This window comes from Mus pahari, chromosome 19, assembly GCF_900095145.1.
Source record: "Mus pahari chromosome 19, PAHARI_EIJ_v1.1, whole genome shotgun sequence".
In the NCBI taxonomy this organism is placed as follows: Eukaryota; Metazoa; Chordata; class Mammalia; order Rodentia; family Muridae; genus Mus; species Mus pahari.
The window spans coordinates 11,525,221-11,537,237 of record NC_034608.1 but is presented as its reverse complement, the minus strand read 5'-3'; the positions used below and the strand labels follow the sequence as shown (position 1 = coordinate 11,537,237).

Genomic DNA, 12,017 nt, shown 5'->3' with positions numbered 1-12,017 from the left:
GCAGCCTCAGCACACCTCCACGTTAGGTGCACACCCCTGGCTGCAGCAGCCTCAGCACACCTCCACGTTAGGCTGCACTTGTGTTGAGGTCAGGGCCCATGCCTGGGTCTCCAGAGGAAAACGACATGACCACAAGCTGGGAGGTACAGTTCTGTTCAAAGAGCTCCTGATGCTCTGGCATCCTGCAGGCTGGCAGCCACTACCACCCAGGAATTAGTCCTCCTGGCCACTCCGCATGGGGCGGCAGCTGAGGGGCACAGATGCCAAGCAGTATCCCGAGAGCAAGAGGGGAAGCATGAGGCTAGCTGGGCGTGTCTAAGTCCTAGCCACTGAGAGGCCATCCTTCTCTCTCTGCTTGTCAGGCCTGAGCCCCACCACATCACAGCTAAACAAACAGGAGTGACCAGTCAGGCCAGGCACAGAGTCAACACAGTCATCTCTAACTGGGAGTGGTTCTGAGACAATGGCAGCTATTCTCTGATGCTGGGGAGAGCAGGGTGCTTGCCTTCTCCCCAGAGGTGGGCCTTTGTCCAAACACTGAGCATCCTCCTTTTGAAAAGAATATTCACTTCTTTTCCATTCTCCTGAGGGGGGAAAAATCCTAGATATTTAAAATTTTTATTTATTAGACTTAGTCTCACACAGGCCCAGGCTTGCCTCAAACTCACTCGTAGCCGAGAGCTAAGGACGGCTCTGAGCGCCCGATCTCCCGCCTCGGCTCTGAGCGCCCGGTCTCCCGCCTCTGCCTACCGGATGCTTAGGTGCGCACCACCATGGCTTCATTAGACACCTCTGCTTGCCAAAGTTTAAAGTGAGCAATCTATGTGGCTCGAAGATTTAAAAAAAGAACCATTCTGGGGATGTGTACACCATATTCTCAGCACATCAGAGGTCCAAGCCGAATCCCCAGCATCACAAAAATATCGAAAGCAACCCCCCTAGCCCAGGAAATCCAACTCTGATGTCCATGCGCTGGGCTGTGTCCCCACAGGCTCTGCTTTAAGGAACTGGGTCCTGGCGACCCTTCTCTGCATCTTCCTGGAGTGCGGGAAGCAAGGTCAAGCTCATTTCCGTTTTGCTTGGTTCATCCTGGATTGCCCTGCTCCCTTGTGCATGCTAATTCTGACAACTGAACAGCTTTGCCTGGCTCCCTGGCAAACAGTGGGTCTGAAATGGAACTCCCACTCCCAAATGCTCAAAGCTGGGGAGGGGGTGATGGTTGCACACCAGGGTGGGAGAGGTGCCACCTGCAGGACGCCAGTGCCAGTCAAAGACCAGCCAATTCTGAAGTTAGGGCTTGTTTTGCTCCTGGCTTATCATGTGTCAGCCACTGGAAAAACCCAGATCTGCGCAGACACCTGAGGATGTGGGGACAGCACTCAGCTGCTTCTCTATCTGTGGCTCACACAGGCCCTTACCTTGGGGGTCAGCTTTCTTGAAAGCATTGCCAGCGTCCACGAAGCAGGTGGCTGCATCGTGCTTGCTTTGGAGCTGTAGGTGCAGTTGGGCAGCCTGGCAGAAAGCATTACCAGCAGCTAGAATAGAACAGATTGTCCCAGCTTCAGGTGCTGCCCCAGGAGGCACTTAGGGCTCTCAAGAAGACAGCTAGAGTCCCAGTTAGATCAGCCCACTCCAGCCCAATGGTAGCCTTCGCAGAGAGAGCTTCCTTCCTGGTGGAATAAGGCTGTCATAAAGCTGCCTTGGAGAGCCTAGCCCAGGTATACACGAACAGCCAGCGTCAACCCAGTACCAACCCCATCCCCTCCACCCAGCCTGCGCCAGCGACTCCAGAGCCACCACTTCCACAGAGAGACAGGCAGGCAGGCATAGCTCAGGAGGGCAATACAGGACATCCAGACTCTTGGTTTAGCAACTCTCCCCTTCAACAGGGAAGCCTGGAACCTAAACAGAAAGCAAGGTGGAGATGGGGAGGGTATGAGGGGTGCTCTGGGAAGGTACAGGGGAGAATAACCCATTTCTCTCCTCAAGTCCCCAAAGCTCTCAGGTACACCCCTATTGTGAGTCCTCGCCTAGAAAGGGAAACACGATATGGACAGCAAGGGCCAGAGTCCACATAGACAGTGCTCACGCCTGAGGGCCAGGGTATCCTATTCTGCTCACAGACCTCCCCAAGCCTGGCCAAGGGGAGGCAGCAGGGCTCCCCCACTGTGGGCAGTGCTTCACTATCACCTCCGCTCAGCTAAGGTGATCCTCCAGTCCCAGCCGAGCTTGAGAGGGCTGGCTTGCCTCTCACCCGAGTACGGCAGGACACACAAAGCCTACCAAGGCTGTTGCCCTACCATTGTCTGACCACACCATCAGTAACAGCAGCAGAACTTGTCATTGTTACTCTACTGTTTTGGTTTTCTGAGACAGGTTTTCTTTTATTGCAGAATAATCTCAAATCCCCAATGTAGCCCAGGGGGGTCCTTAAACTTCTGCCCCTCCTGCCCCATCTCCAGAGTGCTGGAACGCACACCTGGCTTCTGAATTATTTTTAGGAAATCTCTACATAGTTAAAAAACAAAAGTTGAAAACATGAAACAAATGGTCTAAGACTTCTGTTTTGAACATGGGGAGGGGCAGGAATACAACCTGTGATTAAAAAGCAGGCCTTGGAGTGCTGGACTTTGGGAACTCCACTCATAGGATGTGGCAATAACTGAGTCTACTAACTCTGGACCCTACTGGTCAACCTTGCTGACAATGGACACCATATATAAAGTCAAGCTTGGCAGGCTCCACACAGTGATGGGCTGCTCCAAAAGATCTCATCTGGAGGCAAGTTAATGTCTTCCATGCCTCCTCTCAGAAAGACATCCTACCACAACCCCAACTCAAGGGGCAAAGCATCCCATTTGGTCTCATGCTGTGGCCTCCTGAGGATGAAGAGGGGACTTCAAGGCCACATGCAGGGCCAGGCCTGTGGGCTGAGGGCACGCACCGCTCCAGTTCTTGGCCATCTTGAACATGTTCGCCGCTCTGGCATAGATCTCGCATGCTTCCTCTATTTTGGATGAGCCTCTGGGGGAGAAGGGAAGGGAAGAGAGGAAGAGATCATCCAGTCTTCTATCAGAGAGCAACCGTACTCGGCCCTGTTGTCAGCTGAGCAGAGCTCTTAGCCCTGCATACAGGCAATCTGCGGGGCAGAGGCTGTTAGTGCCATCCCCGGAGGGGAGTGTGTGGGTGCCCACGGCAGTGGTGGTGTTGACTCCTGACCTCCCCCCTCCACAGCCTGGCTCTTCAGCCCCTGACCTAGGGCATCCACAGATTCCTGTACTTGAGGAGACTGCAAAGTACAGTCTGGGGGGATCCTCAGGATGGCTTTGCACATGGCCATGGTCATGTGCAAGGCCTCAATACAGAGTGTGTAGTCAGACTTCAGAACAAGGCAGATATGGTACATGACAGCCATATGGAGGAACACTATCACAAGGCATAAATACAAAATGCTCCTGAAACACACATATGTATATAAACACTGAATATTTCTGGGAAAATATACCCAAACCTAGTAATAGCATTGTTTGCTGAGGTAGAGCTTGCAGAACTGGGGCTGGGGGTGGTGGCTTATCCACTGTACACATTTATGCTGCTAATTTGTTTTGTACCATCTGCACATTTTATCTTTCCGAAAACTTATATATTTTATTACCTTATTTTTAACCAGGCTTTCTTGTAGCCTAGGCTGGCCTCAAACTCTGGCTCTTCCTGCCAACGCCTTCTGAGTGCTGGGATTGCAGGTGGCACTACAGACCCTTGAGGTCCTGGGGACAGCCTCATACATGCTAGGCAAACTCCACTCTATCCCCAGTCCTGTGTTTTATTATCAGGGTTTAGATTTGACCCTGTAGCCCAGCAATGAACAACACCATTTGCAATGTATTCTAAGACACAAACCAGAAGAACTGCAAAGGTACTTGGTATAGCATTCTGGAAATGCAAAACCATCCTCTACACTCATTGTGCCCGGGCAGGAGCCTAGAAGACACACACGTGGAGAGGACTTTTAGTCTCAGGGTTTTATACAGCCCAGGCTGGACTCAAACTTACACAGTGGGAAGTGATCTAAGCTGCCTTATCCTTCTATGGGCTTGCACTGTCACATCTGACTTCAGCTCGACAAGCAAGTATTCTGCCACTGAGCTGTATCTCCTGCCCCAGTATCTTACAGATATTTTAAAATAAGGGATACCTCTTTGGGCTTTACTCTTGCTTCTCAACCTCCTAGAGGTTCGTATGAACCTTCCGGGCTAAGGGCGGGGAGGCGGGCGTGCAGGAGAGGGGAGTTTCCTTACTAGCTCAAACCCCGAAGTCCCTTCCATTCAGTCTTCCAACGAGTACTAGCCCATGAAGACTGTGACCTGACAAAAGCTCAAACTCTCATCACCACGTGAACCGTCGATGACATTCTCCAATATCCCATCAAATGGATTTCAAACCTTCCCAAACTGGTAATGATTAAAAAAAACAAAAAGGAACATTTCCTCATGAAAAGCCACATAAACTATCCTCACCACGTGCCCTGCACCCCCAAAGTCAACAGATGCAGCGTGGATGACAGTCACGCAGCCCTGATCAGTGTGGGGCAGCACCCGCTGCCCTGAACATGCCCGCACATGTGCTCAATAGGTGGGTGGGCCTGGACTGGGTCTTAGAGTCTGATCACTGTGCTGAGCCAGCAATGGTCTGGAGATCTCCCGAGTCCAAACAGCACCAGGTGAAGTGTTTCCTCAGAGTCCACCCTCTCCTGCTCTGGCACCATGTCCCTCTCCCCCACATTACTGCGACTCTGTCTTCTCTTGAGCCACTCCCAGCCATGATGAGGTCAGAAATGTTCATGCTGCTGTCAGCACAGGACAAATCAGGAAGGCCCCTTGAACCTGGATGTAAAACACCCACAAGGATCTTTGGAATGTTTTCTCAGGATGTGCTAGAAATACAAGCCAGAGCCTGGCACATGCTCAACTGCTCTGCCATTGAAACCCAGAGCCCTAGGAATATGCATATTCTCTGTCTCTGATAGAGTCCCATATCTCAACACCCAGGCTAGCCTCGATTCTGTTATGTCCTGAGGTTAGCCTTTATGCTTGATTTTATGTGGTACTCGGAACTTGGGACCTTGTGCATGCCAGGCAAACTCACTATCAACCAAGCTATATCCTGAAATTCTTTTTTACATTTATTTTATGAATATGAATGTTTTGCCTGCATGTAATGAATGTTTTGCCTGCATGTATGCATGCATGCCATCTGGGTGCCTAGTGTCCGAGAAAATAAGATGAGGGCATCAGTTATACGGAAAGTGTTGTTACAGACAGTTGTGAGTCACCATGTGGATTCTATGACTTGAACTTGGGTCCTCTGGCAAGAACAACAAGTGCTCTTAAATGCATCTCTCCATCCTTTGGAATACCGTCCGAATAGTCCATGCTCAAGGACATTAGCCACAGATCACATTCCAGTGATCCCCAGCTAATCCTTACTTGGTGGGTAGAACTAAGTCCTATGAGGCCCCTAATGCTCCTGGCAGCGCAGATGTGTCCAGTGTCACCAAGAAGCCTGAGGCAGAGTGGTGATGAACAGTTACTGATGGCTAAGCTGGCTTTAGCTCAGCACAACAGGCAGACTCAGCACAAAGTCTACCAAGCAGCTGCCTGAAGCTCTCTGGTCCCATGCTAAGCTGGGCTGACCTGTCTACAGTGGGGAAAGCCAGAGGGATTACTGCCTGCTCTGCCTCAGGCTGCCTCCTGCCCCATACCCTGATCCTTGCCCTGCCTCTGTGAGATGGCAACGGAAGATCTCCAGAGTCCCAATTCCTTTTGCTGATGGGAGGAAAGTCACAAGGGGCAAATCCACTTGTGTAGGTTACCCAGTAAATCCTGAAGAAAGCCATATGCACACCTCCTTAGGTGTGAAAACAAGTATCTGAGGATTTGATGATGGCTGTTCACCGAGGAGGAAGCCTGCTGTCCACAGTATCAATGTGCTTGCTCACAGCTGCTTGGCATGAGGGCTGTACCTGAGGGTGTGAGGCCAGGGCTCAGTCCTCAGTGGCACTGGAGGTGAGATGCACAGCGTGTGCAGGGGTTTGCTGAGTCAGCACACACGGTTGAGGAGCCGAGGAAGGGAAGTCAGCAAGGTGGACAGGGCAGGGCGGGGCAGGGCAGGGCACAACTAGGCTGGAGCAGGCAGGACAAGGAAGAGTGGAGGGAAGGAAGATGCCCTCAGATCTACTGTGCTACGCTGCTCCTCTGCTGGCTCACTAAGGCTTCCCATGCCAGCTTGGGGAAGCTGTTTCAGTCACCTCTTTACTGTGTGGCCTGACTAGAAGTGCTGACCACTGAAAGGATGCCTCCTGCATGAGGCACCACAGGCTCACTGGCTGCCCCCTGAAGGGCCTGGGTAGAGCTGCATGTAACAGCTGACAGCCTCCCCCACTGACCTCCTCCAAGCTGCCTCCGTTGCACTCTTCAGCCCACAGCTCCATGCCTCATTGGGAATAGAGGGAACTGGTTGGGGCTGGCCTGATGCAGGCTGTCTATAATTACCGCTCAGCTCTGCTCCCCCAAGAGGCGGAGGAAGCAGCCTCAGGCCTTTCAGGCACAGCTGCCATATGGAGTGCTGAATGGTGCCAGGGAAGTGCAGGCGCTGTTGGCAGCGGCCAGGGGATTCTGCAGGACAGGCTTGGCCAGCCTGCCTCCTGCCTCCATTCCCTGGACACCTTCTTGCTCCCAGAACCATGCCATTTCGTTCCCCTTGCAGACCCCCAGGTTGAGTCTGGAGTCTGAGACTCTCCCTCTGTCCTCCTGGCAGCCACTGGTCCCCTGTTCTCTCCTAGGCCTTAAAGCTCACTGGCCAGATTATCCACCCAGGTGACTTAGTTCCCACTAATACAATGAACCCACGGCCTGCCACAATCACCCATGGCTCCCAGCCTGGTTCTCAACTAGTGATGTTGCTGGGGAACCTGTAGGAGCATGTGCGAGCTAACACTGCCTGTCCCTTGTTGAGCACCCCAGAGTCCTCTTGAAAATGAGGGTGGCCAGGTGCATGCCAGTCTTGAGTGCACAGAGAACAACATGCACTGCTGGGCTGCTGACAGGACAACTCTGCTCTTGCTGGAGTTGCCAAGCATCCTCTAGATAAGGGATACATTATATAGCCAGCCCTTACAGGTCAGCACAGGCAGGAGGACCCAGAGAGAAAGGATCACCAGCTCGCCACCATGCCCTCAAATCTTCTTGGAACCCTCTCACATGTGTCTATAAGACAGTGACTAGCAGGAACTGTTCAGGCACTTGTCTGTGTCTGTGACGTTGGGCGAGTATCCCAGAGCCTGCCTTTCCCCAGCTGCACAATAGAGACTGAACCTGACCTGGGAGAATTCTGAGAGACAGTACACACTCGGTACCTGGCCTAGGCGCAGTGAGTGCCTGGGAGTGCTCAGGAGGCTACAGAGCAGAGGAAACAATCCCCTCCACCGTGAACGCTTTCAGAGTGGTTGTGGTGATGCATCCTTGCCTTTCCTGTCACTGGGACAGGGCTCTGCACCTTGTGGGTGTGTCACTGTGACCAGACCCCACAGACTCAGACTAAGGAATGTTTCCCCACTTCAGCAGCTCAGCGTGGGCTCTGAGGCCTCCTCACTCGTTAGCTGTGCACACCTCCTTTGTTTCTAGAGTCCAGGGTCTCCCCTTCCTGCACCAATCTGCCAGTGCAGACAGGACAGTGGCCTATGTCTCTGGGACTGCACCCATGGCGTGGACCCATCAGGATCACAAATGTTCTAAAAACTTATAGCTGCCTGCAGGATGAATCCTTCCACGCTGACATTGCATAAGGAAGTAACCTGCAAGTGACTCAAAGGATACCATTTGTTTATATAAATGCTACCCTCTCATGGAAGAGATCTGAGCAGATGCTGGTGTCTGCGGGGTGGGGTGGGGATGGAGGGTGGTTAGGGGAGGACACACTGGGACAACACTGTAGTTAATAGTGAGTCTACTGTCCCATCAAACTGCCAGCTCAAGGAGAGGTCACAGGTGTTGCTCATACAGCCTCCTCTGTGTGCCCCGACAGAATCTCACTCCTCACGGCCCAGAATGCCAACATTTGCTTTCCTTAAAAAAAAGTGCTGGGGTTGCCCCGGCCTCTCCTTCCACACAGGAGGTGCCAGGGAACCTCTGTGCAACCAGCCGGCAGAGGCCATCCTGGGATTCCCCGACAAAGCCCACCCGCCCGCAGACGGGGCAGGAGCTATCCTGCTGTGTCCTTCAGCGGTGTCTCCCTGCCGCTGGTGAGCACTCTGGCTCCTACTGGGAAGGACAGTGAACTTCTGCAGACGGCAGGGGAGCCGACACAAGGCAGAGCCTGCCCTAGGCTCTGCAGAATGCCTGTGGGCCCAGTTGAAGGAACCCTCCCTTCCCAAGCAGGAGTCCTACTCACTTCCAGAGCTGGCCTTGCAGGCACCTGGTGCTTGCCCTCAGGCAGCTCAAACGGAACCAGCTTGTCAATACGTCAACTGGCTGTTTGTATACAGAACACTCTGCCACCTCCTCCAGTTTCCCCGAGCCTCCACCTCAACTTGCAGCGATGATACTGGTGGACATCTCATACTCACACTCCGAGTCAACAGTAATCACTGTGCTCCCAGCCAGCCTGCTTACTCCATAGAAACATGCTGGGAACAGGGGTCGCTCTGGTCTTTCCTGTCAAGGAAGAACCTCCCCAATCACACTGGCATTGTCCTGGAACTCCCTATGTATACCAAGCTGGCATCAAATTTACAGACATGTGCCAGCCTCTAGTTCCCGGGTTTAGTCTTTTTGGTTTTGAAGGGAAGGTTATAGGGCGACGTTAGGGATCAGGAAGAGCCCTACAGAACAGAACTGTCCTTCAGGACCAATTCAGTCCCTATGGTTCACAGCAGAGGGGCAAAAGGAGGGAAAGAGTATCCAGACTCTCAGGCAGGCATGCCCATCACCAAGGGAAGGTGCTCAAAAGGCTTTGACCTTAAACTAAACGGTGTTTCAAAGCCCCCTAGTGTCTACCAGCCCAGAAATCTAGACGTGTGAAGATGGGGGAGAATAGCCTGCTTGACTCATGTAACCTGAGCAGAGGCCTCTTAACTTGGGAAGCTTCCATCACAGATTCCTGAGAGCAGAAGGCGCCTCAGAGAGCAGTTGAGTGAAGGCTGCTTGTCAAATGTTTACCAGGCAGCCCCAGTTCCAAGAGGTGGGCCCATCTAGTGGTGGTTTCTCACCAGGTGATCTCGGGGTACTTCCAAGGCCCATGCTCACTTCCCTACAGTATGTCCTCTATTCTTCCTGGAAGGATCAGAAGAAACCCACTTGCTCTTTCAAATGTTTCTAGAAAACTACTGTGGGGGCAGGCAGCAGTCTAAGGGAGGCAGCACCTCACACTAGTCTGCTAACACCCTCCCTACACGCAGTGTCCACAGCAGGAATGAGTGTCCGGGAGTCTCTGGCCTTCAGAAGCACCAGGCTAATGTATGGAACTACATGGGTCAGGTCTGACCACCTGGGGCCCCCTCTGCTTCCTGTGTTGCTAGACAAGTAAATCAAGTCTAGGTTGCCCACTTTATCCTTTACCCACCTCCACAGTGTTCTTGTGGGGGCTACATAAGGTTGACTGCCTGGCCCAGGCAGGGCTGGGCAGCAGAGTGAGCAACTGGCAGGCATGATCCACTATTGCTGTAACAGGGTTCTTCCACATCACTGCCTCCTAACCAGCTGGGGTGTGTGTGTGTGTGTGTGTGTGTGTGTGTTTTCTAAAGGTTAAAAGAGGAACCCGCTGCAACAGGCCCTCACTAAAACCCCGCAGGCCCCCCAGCACCTCAAATCCAAGCCCACGCTCACAGGCTTCATTTATGTCCAGTCCCACCCCCACCCCCTTAAAGTCATGGTCTGCCTTGGAACTCTGCCTGTACTAACCCTTCCTTCAGCAGGCAGGTTTCTGGGCCTTTTCTCAAGCTTGTCCCTTCTGCTGCTCTCCTCTCCAACTGAGAGACCCCTAGATCTCCTGCTCAGACCTGGACAAAAGCCCACCCTCTAGGAAGCCATCTCTGTCCCTGGTCTCCCAGGCCACTGTTTCCAGCCTCACTTCTCACCAAGAGCCTCCCTCAAGTTCTCAAAATTTCTTTTCAGCTCAAGAACTCTAAGTGTGTGATACAAACTGGCCCTTACACCCAAAAGCTCTGCTCTACCAGTGGCTGGGAAGTGGTAAACAGGTGGGACACACAGCTGCTGCCCTGGGAGCAGCCTAACTCTACTCTTATCTCTCTGGGCCAAAGAGATCAGACACTGAGCCATCAGGAAAACTACTGCTGAAAACTGAGCCGGAGGCACCGCCCCAACACCACGCCTAACCTGAACTTCTTCCCTTGTGAAGACAGAAGAAACAATCTCTCTCTCTCTCTCTCTCTCTCTCTCTCTCTCTCTCTCTCTCTCTCTCTCTCATGAAACATTCTCATGTAACTGACACAGCCTGTCATTAACCAGATGTCTGAGCAGCAGGTACAAACGTTTTTCAAGTTCCTTTGCTAAACATTATCTGATGGCAAACAACAAGGGATGGCTTCATCCTCTCCCTCCCCTTCATGTCTTTCTGTCCTCATCCAGCTTATAACAGTGTCTCCCAGAACTCAGGCTTTTCTTCCAGCCTTTCCCCAACGTCCTGGTGGTCTTCTGTATTCTTCCGTCCTTGCGTTGGAGGCTTCTGATTTTGTGTCCTACCCCTGTACAGCTCTTCATCAACACCTGCCTGGACCTTCAGGAACCTTGCCTGCTCCCAAGTAGTGTCGTCGTCTCCCCCTACCCCTCCTATATCCCAAGGCTCGGGCCCTCTCCCCAGACCCCTCAAGCACTCCAGTACTACCATCTTGGTTTCCCCATCAGCATCTTACACTCTGAGTCTGCTTCTTCCTGCCTGGTGAGCCTTTCAGACTCAATTCTGAGCATAGTACACATAGTTTATACTCATAACAAACTTCTGCAGTCAGTTTTTACCAACAAGCCCTTTCAGAGAAACCTACTCCCTTAAGATAAATAAACCTCGGAATCGCATCCCAAGCATGGGTTCTGCTGCTCCTAAGTTAATATGGCTGAAGCTGGCAAACTTGCATAAACTTTGTGTGAGGTATCTGCCACCTCCTGGGTGTGTTCAGACTCCAGACTTGAGGACCACGGTAGGCAGTGGTCCTATCACCCTAATGATCTCTTGTGTGCCTCATCCTCCCATCACCATTTCCTTAGCTAAACCAGTGTCACTGTCCATTCATGCCTGTCCCTCACCCCCAAGTCTCCACCTCTCAGTCCTGGTCTCCTTGCCATCAGTCACTCTTAGCAGGACCCCACTCACCCTCACACCTAGTACTCTGGCTCATCATGCCCAAGGACGCCCAAGCCCGGGTCCCCTCGGTCTGGTGTCCTCACCCCGGCAGCCTGGGCCGCACAGATCCACCGGCACCGGCCTGGGAAAGGCGCGGCCACCAGTCAGCGGGTGTCGTCAGCCATAGGGCCACGGCCAGGGCCTGCAAAGCCGCTGAGGGGCTGCCAAAGTGCAGAGAGCAGAAGAGCCCGCTCTTCCCCGCCTTGGGCCCAGCATCGCCCACTGCTCACCCAAAGAGGCCGGAGAAGAAGGACTGCGAGTTCTTCACCTTGCGCTCCGCTTCAGCCAGCAGCGCCATAGCCTCAGCCTGCTTCCCGGAGGTGTCCATGACGTCGCGCAGCTGCTCGGCTCAGGCCCGACACAGCCTGGCGACGACTCACAGGCCCCGGACACCGCGCACTCAGCGGCGCTCCGCCCGCTGCGTTGACGTCACCCAGGCCGCCACCCCACGTGAACCCTGCGAGCCAACCAGTGGGCTCAAGCTGCGACGCGCTCTCCTCCCGGCACGCCTTCTCCCGCTACCGCACTCAGCACCTTGACCCCCCAACACGTGAGCACACGCTCGCGGTCTGAGGATGCTAGCCTCCGAGAAACCCCATAGCCAC

At 53.2% G+C, this 12,017-nt stretch overlaps 1 protein-coding gene across 1 annotated transcript in view; it reads right to left on the bottom strand.

Annotated features, from left to right (window-relative positions):
* The window catches only part of Napa (NSF attachment protein alpha), an 18,855-nt gene extending 6,989 nt beyond the window's left edge, over window positions 1-11,866 (bottom strand). Inside the window, exons 1-3 of the mRNA XM_021218823.2 lie at window positions 11,643-11,866; window positions 2,945-3,024; window positions 1,419-1,535 (exon numbers count right to left, since the gene is read on the bottom strand). Coding sequence (XP_021074482.1) covers window positions 1,419-1,535; window positions 2,945-3,024; window positions 11,643-11,740 — 295 coding nt within the window. The 5' untranslated portion in view covers window positions 11,741-11,866. The remainder of the gene's footprint in view (window positions 1-1,418; window positions 1,536-2,944; window positions 3,025-11,642) is intronic.
* Between the last annotated feature and the right edge of the window lie 151 nt (window positions 11,867-12,017).